This window comes from Orcinus orca, chromosome 10 (assembly GCF_937001465.1).
Source record: "Orcinus orca chromosome 10, mOrcOrc1.1, whole genome shotgun sequence".
NCBI lineage: Eukaryota > Metazoa > Chordata > Mammalia > Artiodactyla > Delphinidae > Orcinus > Orcinus orca.
This window is the reverse complement of record NC_064568.1, coordinates 98,088,328-98,109,227: the sequence shown is the minus strand read 5'-3', so window position 1 is coordinate 98,109,227 and position 20,900 is coordinate 98,088,328. Positions and strand designations below refer to the sequence as shown.

The 20,900-nt window shown below is 43.4% G+C and overlaps 2 protein-coding genes across 4 annotated transcripts in view; one reads left to right on the top strand and one right to left on the bottom strand.

Moving 5' to 3' along the window:
- The window catches only part of LOC101270824 (transmembrane protein 14C), a 165,591-nt gene that overhangs the window by 21,579 nt on the left and 123,112 nt on the right, over positions 1–20,900 (top strand). The window lies entirely within an intron of this gene.
- The window catches only part of MAK (male germ cell associated kinase), a 41,282-nt gene that overhangs the window by 2,467 nt on the left and 17,915 nt on the right, over positions 1–20,900 (bottom strand). Inside the window, exons 8-13 of one of the 3 annotated variants that reach the window (XM_033408089.2) lie at positions 17,006–17,317; positions 13,135–13,307; positions 11,000–11,148; positions 6,585–6,716; positions 4,832–4,906; positions 2,118–2,237 (exon numbers count right to left, since the gene is read on the bottom strand). In XM_033408089.2, coding sequence (XP_033263980.1) covers positions 2,118–2,237; positions 4,832–4,906; positions 6,585–6,716; positions 11,000–11,148; positions 13,135–13,307; positions 17,006–17,317 — 961 coding nt within the window. The remainder of the gene's footprint in view (positions 1–2,117; positions 2,238–4,831; positions 4,907–6,584; positions 6,717–10,999; positions 11,149–13,134; positions 13,308–17,005; positions 17,318–20,900) is intronic. The other 2 variants (XM_049715638.1, XM_049715639.1) reach the window with 2 other exon arrangements.

Sequence of the window (20,900 nt, the reverse complement as noted above, 5' to 3'; positions counted from 1 at the left end):
AGGACTCCAGCACCCTTGGTGAAGAGCTCCTAGCTGACAGAGGAGCCCAGGTCTCATGTGGGGCAAAGAAACACTTTGTTCAGCAGCTGGCTGTGCCCACACCTCACCACTCCCCAGAACGGAGCTGGCAGCCCTCTAACATTTGCTGTGCATTTATCTTAAAACCTGCATGTGTCCAAGGGCATTTAACTTCTTGTAGGAAATGTTGCTGCAGGAAAGGGTGTTTGCCTCTGGTTAAGAATGTAATCTGTGTCACTGCTATATAACTTATAGCAAGAAAACTTCTGTAAAATGGAGATACTGATGGTACCTTCTGTCTTAGAGAGTTCAGTGAGTTAATGCATGTAAAGCACGTAGAACGGGGCCTCGTGCTTCTAGAGGGCGGCTGTGTCTGAAAGAAGTCACTCCTCTAGCAGGGGACAAGGAGGTATGAGGGGGTTTGGGTTGATAGATGACATGGGGAGGGAGGAAGAAATTAATGTGATTTTTCTTCTCCAGACTTGAGGATGAGGAAGAAGAGTAGAGAGGGAGGCTGAGAGAAGGGGAGATAGTCGAGTAAATACGGTAATGACCTGGTTGTATTCTCTTGTGGGAAACTGTCACACCAGTGGGAGGGCTGGAAGACACATCTCTTACAGAACAGTGTTTTCCTAAGGATTTGCATTGACCGTTTGAGAATGATTAATATTTACTTCTTTTTTTTTTTTTTTACCTTTCCTCCTATCACGATCTGTAGGAAAATCTGATAAGCAGAGTAAAATGAAGAGATGAAAAGTTATGAGAAAGCATTTTACTTAAAAAAATGAAAACAGGAATATGCATGCTAATCTGACAGAATAATTAATATATAAAGGCCTCCAATCCCTTATAAAAATATGTTCAAAAATACCCACTTGCACTTTCTAAGAGCAGGTACTCAAAATAATTTGAGACGTTATGATTTTCTGCCTTCATATTAAAAATTGCTACCAAGCTGTGGCTAATGACTCATGATAAGGCTGCCCTAAAGTATTTAAGGCTTTATAAAAATTACTGCTGTATATAAAATGTTTATTTATGTATTTTGTTTCAGCAGAGAGATAATGAAGCAGTTCTTTTCGCAGATAAGGTAACTGAGTACTGCTTAAGCAGTTCTGCCATGGTAAGAAATAAAAAATTACGAAAGTCCAGTGCTTTTTACAATTTTAGCTCCAAGAGCATGAACTTTAAAGACTGGTAACTCTAATCAGGAGTTCTATAATATAAGATCCTGGCTGGGACAGACTGGGAGAAGACTTTTGAAGTCAGCTTTTAACTTAAACTGTAACTAGATATCTTATCAAACTTGTAATTATCTGCCTCAATGTTTATTTTAGGTGCTTTAAGAAGAGTATCTATTTTAGACTGAAATAACTTAGAGAACATTCATAGTCAGATCTGGTCAACTCAAGTACAGAATCCTCACATCAGTTTCAAGAGCGTCCCCCTGAATGTGGCTGTCACACACCACGCCACTGCAGAGCAGGTGACCTAATTAGTCATAGCGTCGGAGGGTGGGGAATAAAACTTCACCACCTAATATAGTACAGAGCAAAAGCCAGTCAAAGTTCTGCCGCAGTTTAGTTCTAAGCCCTAAGGTGGAGCTGCAGAAGGACTACCCATTAACTGATAGATAACAGAGTCTCAGCATCTGCTGCGCTTTCCGCTCCGTGCCAGGTACCAGGCGGGAAGCTCTGAAAAGTGCATCCTCGCACATCTCGTCGTGTAGCATAGCACACTCTTCGGAATTAGACACTGTCTATCCCAGCTCCGCTGTTTACAGGCTGTGTGACCCTAGGTAAATGACTCGATGTCAGTTTCCTCATCTGTAAAAGATCTACCTCATCAGGTCATTGGGAGGATTCGGTGGCACAATCTATGTGTCGGACCGAGAAGAACCACTGAATCAGAGGCAGCTCCTCTTATTAGACTCGCAAACCACATCTTTGGGAGAAAGATGGGACATTTTGCCAAAAACAGAACTTCAGTTGGTAGCTGAGACTACTTTAAAAGTCTTCACTCAGGAAAGGTGACTATAAACTTTAAAAAGCTCCTTTCTGATCAGAATTCTCAAAAACTGTATCTGAACTTGTTCTTACCTGAAGCTGCCGCACCGAGTGGTGCTAAGTGTATCCTCTGGCCAGCTGACCCCACTTCTTTTTTGAGAAAGGAAGGAATATATCCTGACTGATTGTAAGTAGCATAACTTCCAAGATTTCCTAGTGACGTATCATAAAGTTGCAGAGTCAGAAGGTTAATATTTTAAAGCACCGGAGAGTAACTTTGATTACAACCACTACTACTTCCAAATTCTGTTTTGGGGGGCATCGTCTGTATTTCATGCGTGGCACTACGGTTTTACAGATGTTCCCATTCAGTCCATATAACAACCCTCTTAGATGCATGTTACTATCCACACCTGACTTGGCTAACTTCTCGCAGTTAGTAAGTGACCAAATTAGAATGTGAACCCAAGGTGTCCCCCTGAATGTACCCAGGTTTTTATGACTCCACTTCTTAACCTGAAAGTATATTTCCTGCCAGGAAGCCTCCATCCCTGCGGTGCTCTCTGAGCACTTCTTCATCTTGTAAGATCACCCTGATAAGTGCACCTATTCTCATAGGGGTTGTTGTAGGGATTGAATGAGATAAATGCAAAGCACTTAGCATAGGCTCTGCTGTCCAACACGTGTCAGCTGTCACCATCCTCATCGCTATTAGTGAATGATCAATCTGGGGGAAAATGTAAAGGCAGGAGACCAGTCAGGCGGGCACTGCTGTAGCTGAAGTGAGATAGGAAGTAAGAGAGTCTGAACTTAGACCGTCATGGAGGGATGGAGGAGGGAACCAGCAGGTGTATGGGGTGGGAGGGGTGGGAAAGAGAGTAACATAAACCCCTAAGTCTGTAGCGTGGGTGACTGAGAACAGGATACAGGGGAAGAGTCAGGTGTGGGGTAAAGACCTGGTGCCCATGGGAGATTCAAGTCACAGAGGTCCAGCAGGCCTGGAGATCTGGAATGATCGGGGCATGGCGGTGATGACGCCATGGGCTTGGAGGAGCCAGCCCAGAGGGACTGTGGGATGTGCAAAGACCCAGAACAGAACAGAACCCGGGGAACAGAGCACTAAGAGGGAGAAAAGAAAAGGACCCTGCTGGGGAGAGGGTGGAGAGGTAGACGGTAGGAATAGGGTCTGGAAGCCCCAGAGAAGACAGCGTGTGACGAGGAAGGAGCAGCAAATAAGGCAGAGGTCTGGTGGGGTTGGCACCGCCCTGGGATTTGGCCGCTAGCAGGACAGGCCGCGGCAGGAGCTGTTTCAGCGGCCCGAGGCAAGCTGAGGACAGACTGCAGTGAGCTGAGGGGTAAAGTGGAAATCAGAGGAAAAATGAATGTAACTTCTCTTTTAAGGAGCCTGGCTACACCAGAAAAGGGACAGGTTTGTCAGTGAGAAGGTGAATCAGGGCTCTGACCGCCTTGGTGGTTTCAAAGAACCGTTCCTCTGGCAGCTACGACTGAAGCTTATTTTCACATGGTGTCATTTGACCACAGGCTGGACTCTGCCTTCCTGTGTCCCTGACGTCTGTCACGGTGCTGTGCGTAGCAGGCGCTCAATAAGTGTTTGCTCCTGGACCAACACATGTCAACCGGCAGTGTTATTTATCAGACCCTAAAGGCCGTCACACAGTAAACACGTTATCAGTTCATACAGTTTTTAACACTGCTGAATTTTGCGTAGGCATTGCTGCCTCATTTGTCCTTTCTTTTCGCCTTGAGGTACTCGTTCTAATTCACGAATCAGAAGACTTCAAAAGACTTTTTGAAAGTTCAAGGCAGTAATCCCATTCAGTAGCAGCCTGAGAACATATCTCCCGGGACATCCATGGCAATCCGATGGTTAAGACTCTGCACTTCCAATGCAGGGGGCGCGGGTTCGATCCCTGGTCAGGGAACTAAGATCCCACGTGCCACGTGGCATGGCCAAACTAAAAAAGATCTCTTCCACCCTCGTCCCCATCATCAGAGCAAACACTTATTAAATGCTTATTGTGTGACAAAAATCCTAGGGGTGGTCGTATAATACTGCCTCGGTCAGTATTATTTCCTCTGTCTTACAGGCGGGGAAACTGACTTAGAGGACCCAAGTAACTTGTCCAAGATCACAAGGCTAGTGAGTGACTGAACAGGGACACGTCAGGCTCTAAAACCCATGCACTGATCGGTTACAGGATGCTTCTTCCTATTGGAGGAAGAAGTTGCTAAGGGAAAATGCATAGAAAATTAAGTCTTCTTAAATTATTTTGGCTTTTCATTTGAAGTACCTTGTGAGCTGCAAATTTGTAGGTTGGAGCCAATAGTTAGCACTGTTTAAACCACTGACAGCAAAATTCTAGGAAATCCATCATCTCTGTGAATTTGGTTAACTTTTTCTTTTAAATGATGGTTCATGCTCAGAAATGAGTCTCAGAACTTACAAAAAAAATTTCCAGGAATATTGATTATAAAATTAGAAAATATTCTTTTAATTATTTTTAGTAGATTTGCTTGATTTCTTTAACTTGTCATAATTAATTTAAGAAGACAAGCATAGAGCCTTTTGAGAGCTAATTACTCTTAGAATTCCAACTACTGAAGAAAGAGGTTCTTGGTGGTGTGGACACTTCTGTCTGCCCGAGTCCTGATGTGACCCCTAAAAGCAGGTGACCTTGGCCTTCGTAGTAGCCTTTTATGACAAGATTTGGGGTCGATGTTGAGAAGAAAATTGGACAGGAGATTCAAAGAACTAATTGTACTCATCTACAAGGCCCAGAAATTACCTTGTGAGTCCTGTAATTTTTCAGGAAAACTTTCATTGCATGATAGTTTTTCAATTGGTTTAATTATGCTTTCTTCTAAAGAGAAGGCAGATGGAAGGAAAGAATGAACAATAAGGAGGATGTTATAGGAAAAGCAGAGAAAAAATGGATTCCATGATCAATGAAAAGATGCAGAAAGAAACCTTAAATGTTTCTCCGAGAGAATGTTCTCGGTGCTGTCTCAGCTTTCATTTGATGTCAGTCGTATATTTCCCCGAGACTCAAAGTTGTGCGGCTGTCATTTCACCTGATTGTATTTAACCACTTGGTTCAGTGAATATTATTTTTAAATAACTGAGAAAAAATTAGCAAATTGCAGTGCCACAGCACTGTTAGATGGATACAATACCCGGAGCGTTTGATGTCCCATCAGAACACCTCAGGAGACTCCTCAGTTGCTACACAGTGACCCTCAAACTCTTCTGATCCAATACCACCTACATCTTTTTTAAGAAAGAACTCTCTACCTCTTCAGACACTTTAAGCTGATATCTAAAATGTTTCCTCGTAAGTTTTACAGTTGCAAAGGATTTAACTTCTGGCATACTGTAATTAGAGACATTTAAAAATAAAACTATTACATCTCTCTTTTAAATATAATCAGTGGAATCTAAATACCATAGTGATTTTATGCTCACCAGTACTGACTTAAGAAATACATGACCACATGGGACTTCCCTGGTGGTCCAGTGGTTAAGACTCTGCCCTCCTACTGCAGGGGGCACCGTTTGATCCCCGGTTCGGGAACTAAGATCGCACATGCCGCGTGGTAAGGCCAAAAAAAAAAAAAAAAGAAATACATGACCACAGTCCTTTTTAACAGGTAGAAATTTCACATGAATCCCTTTTCTCTCTAAAATTTTATTTTCATTCACATGTCAGCTCCCAGATTTTATCTGAGTATAATTTTAAAGTCTTTAAATTAACAGTCAAAAAATGTGTATAGATTGAAACCTTTAAAAAAATTTCTTATAACCAACCATAAGTATATTAAAATACTTTTCTCTGGATTAAGTTAATTATAGTTAGAATGATTCGTTGTATATAATTTATCAAAAAAGATGAATATTATAGAATTTGATTATTAAAAGTGAAAAGTCAGATTTTTTTTTGGAAATTCATCTCTTAATGAGAAAGATGGGACCTTTTTCAAGTGGTTCATGTATCCATCAATAAATATTACTTATTGCTAAAATCAGACAGGATTCAGCTTCATTTTTTTTTTTTTTTTTAAAGATGGGAAGCAAGGAGAAATCTTGTAAATGCATAGTAGGGAATGAAAGGTGTTTTGTTACAGCTCTGTTACTATAGTCTTTGAACACTATTCAGAGTTACAGATCAAATATCACATAGTGATCTCATAAAAAATGATTTTCAAAAAAATTTTCATTTTATATTGGAGTACAGTTGATTTACAGTGTTGTGTTATTTTCACAAATGATTTTTAATTATCTATTAGCTATAACTCAATTAGGTTCTCCTTCAGTTTTTTAAAAGCTAAGAACTGGAAACCACTTGACTTAAAAAGGATTTATTTGTTCCCCAATCATCAGAGTTACTCACTTTCTCAACACTGACACCAATATATCAAACTAGTCCTTTGACTGGCACCCCACCTATTTTTACACTTTGGGGAAAAGGGAAACATTTAAAAGTAAAAATCCGCAGAAGGAAAACAGTGTAAGTTCATACTTTAAATGTAGTCTTGCCTTACCTGCATTACTCCCTTTGAAAACAAGTTCTGCCCCCGTGGGTCCCAGCGACTTAGGAAATAGCTGGCTATTCCAGGTGTATGGGTTCGTATCCTTCCCACTGGCTGTCAAGGACACATTCTTGGGGTTTACACCTTAGAAGAACAAAACAGCCATTTCAAAGGTTAGAGTGCGATCATACACTTGAAGGAAAAATATATGTTCAAACTAGACTAGAAAGAACGCGAGGGAATGGAAATAAATTTTGGCTACACTGTAGCAAATACTTGCTTTTTGATGGACCCTCACATGATCCTCAGCCCTAAATACAATAACCTGGAATCCTCACGGTGTCTTTTAGAAACGTTAAGTTATTTTCTGTAATACAAGTAATGATAAACATTGGACATTTCTTGCTAAATGTCTCTTTTTTTTTGCGGTACGCGGGCCTCTCACTGTTGTGGCCTCTCCCGTTGCGGAGCACAGGCTCCGGACGCGCAGGCTCAGCGGCCATGGCTCACGGGCCCAGCCGCTCCACGGCATGTAGGATCTTCCCGGACCGGGGCACGAACCCGTGTGCCCCTGCATCGGCAGGCAGACTCTCAACCACTGCGCCACCAGGGAAGCCCTAAATGTCTCTTAAAATTTGAGGTGGCACAAAAATTTTCTTCCAAAAGATATTTCCATGTCATACACTTCTTTTGAGTGTTTGCTCTGGGCCAGACCCTTGAGGAGCAATTGGGGTAGCTGGGGAAAACAGACGTGCGGCCAAGAACCCAGGGGGACTGAGGAGTTCGGAAGTACATGTAGAGATCCATCTGTGACGCTTATCTGCACATCGGATCTAGTAAAATATAAGCAGCTAGTTGTTTATGATTTTCTGAAATCTGTGAAATGTGGACTCGGCCTTGGACCTTGGTCCCAGTGGTCAAAGGGTGTTGTTTTAACCTAGTTTTAAGAGATGTGAGAACTTCCTGAACTTGCTTTCTTTTGGCTGATAATTAAATTGGGCTCAGCTTAGCAGACGCCAGAGACATCACACTGTCTAAGCCTCTGGGTCATACACGTAGAGTTCTCTTTAGTGTAGAAAACATCCGTACCGAGGACTGCTAATAATGTAGAGAGAGGGTCAGTCCCTGTTTCAAGGGAGCTTTGACTTTTCCCAAAGTGAACTCCTTGGCAGGGTTTCACATTTATGAGACATATAATAACATTCCTTGTTTTAAAGCCAGAAACAAGCCTGGTTGTTCCGAACCAAGCCGCAAAGTTACCTGTCATCAGTTCTCTAAGGAAACACTCCATCAGGTAGATCATTTCCCTTTATTATAGGATATTGCTCTTTATGGATTTTGGTTTCTAATAAAATACCTACAAATAGAACTATAATAGACAATTCCCTGACAATAAAGAAGATGCACTAGGTAGCAATTACTCAGGTTAAAAACATCTTAACACACACACACACACACACACACACACACACACAAGATATTTACCCCCAAAGAAGGTGCAAGGTCAGGGGAGAAAACTACAAATCTCTTTAGGTGAATATTTTTTATAAATACAGTTCAACAAAGAATGGGCCCTGAATGCTTAAATTATTTTAATACGATTAGCCTTGCGATATCCCTAGTCTTTTTTGTTTTTCAGTAAATACATACTACACTGTCGAAAATAATTGCTTTAACTCTTTGTTAAAAGATTTCAATTTTCTTGGAAATAGACAATATCTGGAATTTTAAAACATGTATTAGTTTACAAGCTTTTCTGGGGTACCTTCTATAACCAAACACCGTTAAAGAGAAGCAAAAATTAATACACTATCATCCTGTCCCCTCAAAGGATATTAAAAAGTCAGCAAATATTTACTGAGCACCTACCACGTGCCAGGCAGTGTGTGTGGCACTGGAGAAAAAGTGGTGAACAAAGTAGACCAGTTTCTGCCCTTGTGGCTCTTATAATCTACTCTAGTGAGAAGGGAGACGAACAGTTATAATTAGGTGAGTAATTAGCAGTGTGCAAATTATGCAGAAGAATCTGGTGCTGAGGCTGCAACAAACAGAAGCCACAAAGCCAGTCTTCTAAAAAGGTAACTTTAAGCTGGAATGTGAGTCATGATAAGGACTTGGTAGGAGTTGGAGAGGTGTGTTCCTGGGAGAGGCGTCAGTGTGGGCAGTGGACCTGGGAAGGGGAAGAACTCAGAGTCCTCGGCAAGGATGGAGCAGGGACAGGGCGTGGCCCAGAGTGAGGCTGGAGAGGGGAGCAGGCAGCGGATCACAGGGGAGTTCGTGGGTCTCGCTAAGAAACTTAAAACGCAGTAGGCGAGGCACATATACAAATGACACAGGACGTTGGATACACTGGGTGGAAGGAAGGACCGTAAGTGATAACGGGACTCGAGAAGGATCCACAGAACAGGGTTTCAAAAGTGCTGGGGCCGGGAGGGAGAGCAGAGGGCACCGCCGAGATCGTTAGCACCTCCACTGTATACTCTATTTGCAACAACTACCTTGTGATAATTAAGTACCCAAGGCTTACGGGGCGAGCTGATGGATGACTGCAGTCCCATCGTTAAGTAACAGAAAACAGAATCTCAGAGTCGTGCTCCAGTACACAGCCGGTCAGTAGCAGGTCAATAACTATGACTCTTGCGTCCCTCTCCCTGCAGGCCAGTGTCACAGATCTGCCAATCCTTGTAGTGTAATGTCAGGCTGCCCTGAAATTATATGGTACATTTCTAGAGCTCCCATGATCCTAAAAGTTGATGCTTAATAAGACCTTAATACTTGGCTTTATGGTAAAAAAAAAAAAAAAAAAAAAAAAAAAAGGAAGGCCCCCAAAGATAATACTCTTTGTTATTCCTGAGGATATTCAGTGAATTAACTACAGACCATAAGTAAATGTCAAGGATCACTTCTTTGCATTTCTGTCCTCTGCACTTGCTGGATCACGATAGGTGCTCAGTAAATGTTTGTCCAAGTGACTGAACTGAGCTCAGTTCTCGTTTCAGATCTCACCCAGCTCTAGAGGGGCCACATCTTTGAGACCAAACACGCCAAAATAGGGTACAGTCAGGCTCAGGTTTAGATTTCAAACAGTTCGTTCTAATTTTGAGTCTGTTTCTTAGGCTTCAATTACAGCCATGCTTCTGACCCAGAGTAATTAGTAGAATTTGTTAGATCTTTCTGGTGAAAAAGGAAATGATCAGATGGGTCTCAGGTGCCCTGAAATGCGTTCCTGAAAACCGCATGAGGGGAGCAGAGCTGGGAAAACAGGTGTCTGCTAAAAATTTTTACAATACCCTCTCCCACCACCAGAGGGCGCACTTCTACAGCGAAGATGAAGCACTGATTTTATTTTAGTGAAATGAATTCAATTTTCTTTCTTTTTTAAACAGGGAAAAGTGTCCCCCATGAATCTGTTCTGGAAGCTTTATTTACACCCCCACTTTTGCAGTCAGATCAGAACTTCCTCATGGTTTCAGCACCGAAACTTACTAACCAACTGGTGTCCTTGCACCTTTCAAAAGTGCACCCTCTCTTACGGTCTTAATTCCCACTCCTCTCACCGTCCTAGGGAACAAGGCATCACCCTCTCTATCCAGACGTGTGCAGTGGCCTCTTGACCAGTCTCCTTGGGCCCCTCGCCCAGTCCCCTACCCTTTTTGAGCCCCTAGCGTGGTCTACCTAGCAGCCAGAATGATCTTTTTTTTTTGTTTGTTTGTTTGTTTTTTTTTTTTTTAGAGCTGTGGTTTTCTTTATTTTTGAAGATGTTGGGGTAGGAATTTATTAATTAATGTATTTATTTTTGCTGTGTTGGGTCTTCGTTTCTGTGCGAGGGCTTTCTCTAGTTGTGGCAAGCGGGGGCCACTCTTCATCGCGGTGCGCCGGCCTCTCACTATCGCGGCCTCTCTTGTTGCGGAGCACAGGCTCCAGACGCGCAGGCTCAGTAGTTGTGGCTCACGGGCCTAGTTGCTCCGTGGCATGTGGGATCCTCCCAGACCAGGGCTCGAACCCGTGTCCCCTGCATTAGCAGGCAGATTCTCAACCACTGCGCCACCAGGGAAGCCCCAGAATGATCTTTTAAAAACACAAATCAGATCATTTAGGAAACAGTATTACTAAAATTCTGCCTCTTATAAGAACTGGTAATGGGAGTGCAGAATTGTTTGCATACAGTTTACAGAAGGCATAGCTTTGGTGGGAGAGGGTGGTATTTTCTGAAGCATCCTCACCATCTTGATTGGTGGCTGCCAGGCATTTCCTGAGCAGACTTCACAGAGGCAGGAGGTCCAGAAACGTCCCGGCGACAGGCTGAGCCCGCAAAGAGCGCTATGATTGTATTTCACTGTTGCCCTTTCTTCAGAGATTCAAAGACCCTGGAGCGTGACCTATTAACTATTCTAGTTACCAAGAAACATTTTATTTTCTCTGCTTACCTGGAAGGTATCTTGATTGTTTCAAATAGTACTGTTTAGCTGTTGAAGCAGTTGACAATTCAGAATCAGATTTTAGGGAAATAGCAGGGGGTAAGTTCTTGTTTTCCTCTGTTGAGTGGTTGGGGCCTGCAGGTACTGACTCTGGAAGCCTTGAAAGTCAACATAAAGTAGCATCACCGGGTGAAGAACGGGAAGATGACGGCTGCTATGCTCTTGCCCACCCGCCGCCCATCTTTCCAAGCCAGTCAGTGGTTTCCATCAGAGACCTTCTGCTGATAGGAGCATTCAATGACAGCCCCTCTCCCCGAGTAGATATCGGGCAGTGCATAGAATCCTTCCTAATACTGGACAGTAGGAGGCAGAAAGCTTTGTAACTAAGCAGCAGGTTGCCTGTGTGCAGTATGTTTCCATTTTTCCTACGACTGCCGCAGCTGTGGATTTGTGATGTGGGAAGATGGCATGTTGGAAGGGAAGAGAATCACAGCCATCTCCAGCTGGCTACTCCAGCAGTGTGTAACCACTAAGGTTGTTAGAACACGGTTCAGGCTGGACTAAGAGAACTGAAGTGGGGAAGTGTTAGGAAAGTCCCCAGACAGAATTTCCAAAGAGCCTAATGACATACAGAGACATCATGCATTTGTTGAGATGTGCCTGTTCCCCAGAAGGCAGAATCGACTTGGGCGGTGGCGAGCGCCTGGCGGGGTGCCTGGCGGGGTGCCTCTGTCCCCCAGTGCCCGGCCTCCTACGGCCCCAGTTCTGTGTAGGAACGGAGGCCTTCCGGCGTCCAGGCTTAGCTCTGTCTAGTTCCTGAGGCCATCTGTCCGAGCGGCAGCCTTCGCTGCCAGAGGATGGGGCTGCGATTGGTTTTGCTGCCTGTCGCTCTGTGTGCAGCCCTGCACCACGACCTTCTCTCCCACCTGTGACTGGGCCTCTTCCCGTGCAGAGGCCTGGCCCCCCTGGCCAGCTCTTGTCACCTGTCTGACCCCAGGCCTCCGCGGTTCCCCCTGGGAAAGTCCTGCTTACCACGTCAACCCTCTGAGGGATGGACACTGCTGTGATTGGCCCTTTGGACTGCTGGCCGCCACTTTGGGGTGGCCCTGGGCACAGGGAGCCCCCTTCATTAGAAACAGCCCTACTTATTTCCGGCCACTGTGTTTACACCCTGCTTTCCAACACAGGCTAAAATACCCTATTTCTAAATGCCGGGTTTTCCCCTTAAGAGAAATACATATAGGACCAGGAAGGGTGAAGAGCCAGTCTTCTGATCTGTCCCTTTGGTTAGCACCTCAACGCTTGTTACACCCTCGTGCCCGGCAAGATTGGAAGTGGCTGAGAGGTGTGCCTTTCTGACTTAAAAGTGGAAGGGGGATTAAGCAGGTTTATTCTGTTTCTTCTCAAGTTTGGGGATTTTAGGGAGGGGTAGCTGTGGAACTTGGGGATCTGGAAATTGACTGACTGAGAATTATCTCCCCACGGAAAGTCTTCATCTACCTTCAGAGGTGTGTGTTCTCCAAAGTGAAGACTTCTGCGCCGTACAGTGCCAAACAGCTATGAGAGAAATTTCCCTGACTCTTGCGTCATCTTTTCTCCCTGTTCCTCTTCTGTTCCAAGGCGGGGCAGGGACAAGGAAAATATTTTCCCAAAATATTCACCAAAATTTCACCCATCTTCACCTCAAAGTTGAATAATGCACTCATGATGATGCCAACTGAAAAGGGATTGCTAGAGATATCAAGCTTCCAGGAAAGTTCAGAAAATGATCAAAAAAGTTGAGAAGAGCAAGCAAGTGAATGATTAACTCTGAACACCACCACCAGAGGAGGCCATTACCTTTGTAGACTGTGCTTTGCTGTCTGAGAAGAGGCATGTGGATTCCAAATGGGAATCATGGGGACAGGGGACACGAAAAACTGAACTAGAGCTCCCTCTACACACGCTCAGCCACTGGTGCCGGGCATTGTCACTGTGAGGGACTCGGAGCTTACTTTTTCAGAGGTGAGCACAGAGGTCTGGATTTGACAGGAGAAACAACATTAAGCTGCTTCTTGTCTTTTAACATGTACACTCATTTATACGTAATGAGTCAAGTTGATGCCTGATGAAAACTTATTTTCCCAAGAAATGTGAAATCTTACCAAGATGGAGAATCTGTTTTCCTCGTTTCTTTGAAAACGCGCATGCTTGGCTTCTTGGAATGGGAGACCCCGAAGTCACATTCCTCAAACTCTTCCCAGCCGTCTTCAACCTTGAACACAGGCTGACCCCAACGCCTCCTGGCACCTTTATGGCCCAGAGTGCCATTTGGCTTCTGTGGTGGGAAACCGGTGTCATCTTTAATCGGGTGCTGAATGCCTTTTATGTGCAAGCTATTACATTTGAGGCTAAGAGTCCCCATCCTCAAGGAGCTTTCCATACAGTGAAGGAGATAACATATATACGCATTTAAAAGTATTAAGGAAAATAGGTAGCGCATGCTAAAAATATGATAGGAAATTGAGAGAGGACAGATCTCTGTGAACTTGGGTTGGGGGAGACTTGAATACGTAGGATCAGAATTGACTCTTCGTTGAAGTGTAATCTGGAAACCTGCCACGTGTGGCTGTGTCTCTTTGGGCAAATGACTTAACTTTTCAAAGCCTTAGTTTCCTTCTCCTTAAATGGCGACATACAGTATTTATGTAATTTAGTGTTTTCGGATTTGATAGTAAAATGCATCGAAAGTTTTTAGGATAGGGCCTGGCACATAAGCGTTACTGTAGGTTAGGTATTATTGTTGTGGTTGTTATTCTAGAGTTTGGAAGAGGAGATGCGTAGAGTGCGGCTTTTTAATAGGAGAGTGCCAGAGTGTGTTCTGCGGGGAAAGGGCGGACTGCGTTTACTGAAGCAGATGGTTCGTGCTGGAGGGAGGACAGGGTTGTAAAGACAGGCCGATGCTATATGATGAAGGGCCTTCATTGTATGCCTGGGACATCGCAGCTGTCCTATGGGCAGTGGAGAACACTGGATGTTTTTGAGATTAAGAAGTGATGTGATAAAGGCAGCATTCGAGAAAGGTCCTGCTCCTCAGATAGGAGGCCTTTGCAGTTAACAGTGGCACGCGGTAACAAGAGCCACGGATTCATAGTGGTTGGAATGCTCAGGAAAGAATACATTTGCTGTTAACAAGAAATAAAAGGTCTGGACTTTTTCCTGTCTCTCCGAACTGAGGTCAAGGAGAGTATAGCAGACGCTGCTTCCTCACTAAGATCTTGTTCAGGGCAGCAATATGCCCACGTAAAAGATTTGAAATGCCAGCCTCCCTTGCAGCTCTGTGTAGCCATGGGACACGACCTAGCCGGTGAGTTGTAAGTGCAAGTCTGTTGGGAGGGGCTTCCACGAGAAACAGTTCAGGCTCTGCCGGCCTGTGCCAGTGTCTTCCGCTCTTCCCCCTTCTGGAAGGCAGATGCAACCCCAAAGGAGCAGCAGCCAGCTGTGGCCACAGGACCGAGAGCCACCTGCTGAGGAGGGTGGTAGAGCAGGAAGACAGAGCAGTCTGGTTCCTTTTATGAGCTGCACCAGCCCTGGCTTACCCACCACCCACCTTCTCGCTATGAGAGGAAAACAGCCCCTCGTGGTTTAAGCCACAGTGGTCAGGTTCTGTCGTAAGTCCCTGAATGTAATCCTGTTGGACACAGAGAAGGAAAGGCAGGGATGGCTTTAAAAATGTGAGCCTGACTGTCTCAGAATGGTAGCTCTGTTAACAAAAATAAGGAATGAGGAAGAAGACCTGGTCTGGGGCAGACCATGGGGTGGTTTGGGGGCATATAAACTGAAAAATCCAAAATGCAATGGGAAATTGGGGAATTTGGAAGCAAGGTCATCAAGTACAGCTGTGTTTGAAGTAAGAAGATGCTTAAAGAATGGATATGCCATTGCTTGAAGCTGATGGTGCCACAGTGATGGATGATGAACAAAAAGTGGTATTTGCCAACTTCTCTTATACTCTTGTTTCTTGGTCAGAGAGAATGAGCTCCAGTAAGGAGAATAAGAAGGTCTAAAGCCCCAGGTGAGTGGAGTTAATGAAAAGTCATACTGGGCTGAGGCCGAGACTCTTATTATTTCATTTGAACTGTATGTTAGGGTCCTGCTGAACAATGCCAGTAACATCAAGTTGTCTCATGTCTAAGAAGATTGGAAAGGGATAAATATTAATAATTTTTATAAAGTAGAAGGTGGATTTTTGCAAACTCCACATTAATAAGTTTGGTACCAGATGAGGGCAAAGATTCTAACATCAGTTATTGAAGAGAAAGCTTTTGAGCACTAATGAAAAAAGGTGGTAGATCACACAGGCCACCATTTTTCATAAAAAGCAGACAGCGAATGCATGTACTCTATATGGCCTTCAGCAAAGGAGGTGACAGGCTCTTCTTTCATGCTATCAAAGAAATGAAGTAATGAAAGGACAACAGAGGAGCATCAGTACTGTCATGGGCTGAATGTTTATGTCCCACCAAAATTTATACCCCAACTCCAATGGGTTGGTATTTGGAGATGGGGCTTTGGGAGGTAACTGGGGATGAGATGAGGTCATGAGGGTGGGACCCTCATGGTGGGATTAGTGCCCTCAGAAGAAGAGAATCCAGGGAGCTGCTTTCTCTCTCTGCCATGTGGACAAAGCAAGAAAAGGTGCTGTCTGCAAATCAGGAGGAGGGCCCCACCAGGAATCAAGTTGGCTGGCACCTTGATCTTGGATTTCCCAACCTCCAGAAGTGTGAGAAAGTAAATTTTGGTTATTTAAGCCACCCAGTCTGTGGTATTTTCTTATGGCAGCCTGAGCAGACTGAGACAAGTACATAGTTCAATAATCTGACCAAGAGTACTGATTAATGGGTCAGTATCCGTCTAGAAGAAGGTTCTAGTGGCTTGCTGTCCCAAGGGCACATTGCTATTCTGTTCATCGTGAAGGTACAGGAGGAAAAAAATGAACAACCATTCCATAGCTGGTGACAAGCTGGGCAGAATGGTTAAACTGAGAAGACAAAATAAGGGTTCAAAAATACTTATTAGAAATGTGAGAGGTAAAAATAAGGTCTTCCAATTTTTGAATCCTAGAGATCAAATACACAATGAGAGGTATAGAATATGTGATTGAACAGAAGCACTTGTACAAAACAGACTTGGGAATTTTAGTTAACAGAATGCTCAATCCCAACTCCGCAGCTCATTAGCCATCTCAAAATTGCGGGCTAGTTTATTGGGTACTTTAACTTGGTGAATGCATACGAGAGGGCGGGAGGGTGTTGCACAGTGCATGGCACTTAGTAGCTATTTAGTAATGTTTACTTCCTTTCCTTCCCTCCCAGTGTGAGGCAACATTTTATGGGCCTTCCAAGAAAAAATAAAAAGTAGTCCTTGACGGCATGAGTGAACACAGGTTCTGGAACGTTGGCGGTGGTTCACCCTGTTTTGTGTTTCCTACCTACTGTCTGCCTCTGGTTCTGGCAGGGGAAGCAGGAGGGTGAGGGGACTCAAAGGCTCCTTCAGACACAGGAACCGAGGCTCACTCAGTCATCGGTGAACGACATCCCTGTGGAGTACGTGAAGGAACTGAGGGTGTTTCTCTTAGAGAAAGGGGCAGATAATGTAAGGGCGATTTTCAAATATCTGAAAGGCTGCCTTTCTGGAAGAGTGATTAACTTTTATTAAAAGCTACAGAAACCAGATTTGAGCTCAGTATGAGGAAGAACTTTCTAGTAGTCAGAATTGCCCCAAAGATAATGTGGACTCCTCAAGACCCTGGAGGCGGTTGAAAAACAGTGTGGACAATTATTCATTCATTCATTCAACAGATATTTGTTGAGAATTTACCATGTGCCAGACACTGTTTTGGGTTCTGGGTCTGTATTGAGAAACGAAAACAGACGGACATCTTTTATATCTTCCCCAACGTGTTTAGAATGCCTAGAAACAAAATCCTAATGGAACCAAACCATCGCGTCTAAAGTGTCATTATGGGCTACTTACGGTTGGCATGTTTTTGACGATACTTGGAAATAGCGTTGGCGGCTGTTTCTGTTGATTCTGCTGCTTGGGCGGTTGCTGGACACCCGTGTTCTGTGGCGGCTGGATGGACTGCAGCGGCTGGTGGCTGTTTTTCGGCTGGGGCTGTCCGGCAGTCTGGTCGCTTATGTCTGGCAGAGGCTTAGGTTCTAGATCAACTACAGGTGGCTTTGACTCTGGTGGTTGCACGTGCTTATTTAAAGTCTGTTTCGGTTCCAGATGATGTGAGGAAGGGCCTAATACTTGACCGACTTGAAAATATGGGTGTTTCAATGCCTAAAGAAGCATGGAAATAACAAATGGAAAAAGGTTTCACCTAAATTTATTGCATATAAACTCTTGTCCAGCGCTGGGCTGGACTAGTCCACCACTAGTCTAGGTAAGTTTCAGAGATTTAGAAAGCATCCAGTTTTCCCCTTATGTGATGACTTTAAAAAGATACCCAGAAAAAAAAATGATTTGAGAAGCAAATTTCATTAAAAAAAATGAAAAAGTACATATTAGTAGAAAGAATGTATAACTCACTTGTAATTTTAACATCCAGTCAAGGCAACTGTTCTTTTAAAGACTCCGTATAGAACCCAAAGTCTAGCTTATAAGCAGTGGCTGAATTTGAGGGATTAACTCAAACTAAAACACTAGATACTGATAATGTTTTAGACTCCATAAAGGCATTAAGAAATGAGTTAAGAAAGCCTTCTATGTAGTTTATTTTAAATGATTAACTCTAACATCATATAAAATTCAGGGTTATTTTTAGCCTAACTATAAGTACGTGTCTACTAGCAATAAGAAAAAATTCTAAGAAATTGAAATAAGCTTTAACACTATAACAGCAAAGAGAAAGTAGTTATGGGAATAAACTATACAAGTACTAGTAAAAATGGTCACTGAGTTTTCACTAGATCAGTCATCAAATCACTGTTACTGCATGGAAGTGGGGGGTAGGGGACAGAGCTGGTGACCATCTGGGTGACACAGGCTAGAGCAGTGGTTCTCAACTGGGGGTATTTTGCCCCTTCGGAGACGTTTTTCTTACTGTCACCACTCGGGGGCTGGGAGGCGCTCCGGGCATCTAGGCACGCTGTCGGGGATGCTGCTTAATGTCCTACAACGAACAGGACAGCCTCCCCACAGCAAAGAATGAGCGGGTCAAAAATGTCAGAAGTACTGAGGTTGGTGAAAACTGGTCTGGAGACTGTCTGAAGCTCTCTGTGCAGCTCAGCTCTGGATACAGGTCCCCTTATCAGTACTGCATGTCTGCGTGGGGAGGGAAGTTCCCAGTTCTGCTGTTTTGTGTGTGTGTGTATCGGGGAAGGGGCTGCCCCTTAAGATAATGAAGCCCTGTTCCCCTGTGCTGCCTGCCCTAAGCCAGTACCCGCCTACGTGGAGGCGTAGCCCTGACCCACAGTTAACTTCTCAGGCGTGCAGGGGCAGATTTTAGATGGACAGAGGCAACTCCTGTAACTTAACCTCTCCCTGTCTCCCTGCTTCCACTAAAAAGCAGGGCAATGAAATAGTAAAGAAGGAAGAGGTGAAGGGCAGGGAGGTGTATATTTTGGCAGAGGTAGAAAAAGTGTTTCTTCTAAGTTTCCCCTTAGAAACTTCGTTGTGTCCCCTACCACACCTGATGTGTGTGTTAACTACATGGACATTGCTAAGTGGAACTCAACAACTGTAGACGATTTAAATACATCAGTACCTGACACATAGAAGGCACTCAGGTTCTGGATTAAGTAGCCCCATTAATTAGTATGTCACTGTTCCTAAGTCAATAATGTACATTTTGGAGCTAGAAGCTTTATGAATGTTTTGTAATTCCAGGGCTTCATCTGTAACTTCTCCTCTTTAAGATACCAGCTACCATCCTTAAAGAAACAGAGGATCTTTAAAAAATAATAACTTCTTTTTTCCTGTTTGTTAAGGGAATATTGATTGAATAGAATAAGGAATGTATAGAAAGTTCTCAAGAAGAAATTAAAATCATCTCGAAAGCCAACACCAGGAGAAAACTACCGCTCACATTTTGATGTTTCTCTTTTCAGAACTTCTTTCTAGTCTTTCAGATACATACACACATATATATATAGATTTTACCTTACACAGACTTGCAGCTTCTGCAACTGTAAGTACCTCATGCCAGTACCCCACTGTTGTAATTACTATCACTTTACAGATTATTTTAACGTTTGATAGGGCAAGCTGTCTAACCCTACCACTGTGCTCTGATTACTTATTACTGTTCAAACCTGTCTTGGCTATTCTTTCCTATTTGTTCTTCCAGTTGACCTTTAGAAAATATCGTCTCAAGTTAAATTTTTTAAAAGCCAAATAATTATTTGGTTTATTTCAATCCTCAATTTATATTTAAATAACAATAAGAATACCATAAAGCCTGTTACGACTTTTTAAGTTAAGCCCTTTGCAGATAAAACCATGGCGTTTTTAAGACCATGAGACAGGATTCATCTGTAGGTGTTGAGGGTATAGTCACAAAGGAGCCAAGCATGGGTATCACACGCTGCCCTCTCGTGGGAGCCGGAGACGGAGCATTACTCCAGTCCTGTGGAGGGATGATGCTGCCGTGTCGAGGGAACCCGAGTCCTCTACACGGTAGGAGAGCGTCGGAAAGTCTACTAGGTTGTCTAACTGAAGAGATGCTCTTTTATTACGTGTGACAAGTTTCTTCCTAATTAGCTTGTCACGTGCCTGAATTTTTTTTGACTTTTACTTTCTTCTTTATTCTTTTAAACTATGAAATGAACACAAGCGCATCATAAACATTTGGAGTCATACACAGAATACAAACTACCCTGTGCAAATCAGGTCAACATTTTTCTAATTCTAAATCTGATTTTTTGTTATTTCGTAGTTGTCTTTCTAGCCCATTTCCCACCATTCCCCCATTCCCATTCATCCTCCAGTTCTGCCACTGCCTCAACGTTTAGAGCTCTATCACTTTGCCAGAGAAAGAAGGGAAAGGAAGATGCTAGATGGAAAAAAAGTGTGAGCAAATTCCAACATTTTTAATGCCTAGTGTACATGCCATTTCCTTTGCAAATTCTTCCTTAAATTTTACCACCATCCTTCCTCTGGGTGGAAGGATCATCCCTATACATCTCTCTGTTAACTGTCTCTAAATTATCAAAGCCCTCTGTCCCCCAAAAAAGCGTGGTAGAAAATTGAGTACTTGCAGAATGTTCCACCAGGCCAGGAAAGGGGTCGTATATTCATATCTGAAATTCCAACCACCTAACATACTACCAGGCACTTAGTTTGTGCTCAATAAATATTGAAAGAATAGTGATTTCAAAACTTCCTTGAAAGGTTATTGAAGTGGACATTCATTCTCTGTCCAGAATCCATTGTGCCTTCATAGCCAACCACTATTTCGTTTGGTGGTGGTGGAGGGATCGTTTTTCTCCTAGTGTACGTCATCTAAGTGGAATAGTAAATCCAAATGCCTCTACCCCCACCTCAAAAGCCAGAGAAATACAGCTTTTTTTCCCCCAGACAATTATCCTCACCGTTTAGTTTTCTAAGGCTCTTGTGGCTTAAACAACAGAAATGTATTTTGTCACCATCCTGGAGGCTAGAAGTCAGAGATCAAAGTGTCGACATGCCTGAATTTTTACCATTAGAGATTAATTCCTTTCAACCTCAACCTCCACAGGGTTCCTCATTTGAACCACAAAACAGAAAATCATTGGAGTGGCTATTTTTGCAATTCTCCCAAGAATCTTACATGCCTAGAAGTTAAATCATAACATACACTGGATGCCTTAAGCTTTAGGGCTTAATTCTCTTGGTAAAACTCTGGTTGAAAATAGACTTGTCTTTGTAAAGAAAAATATCCCCG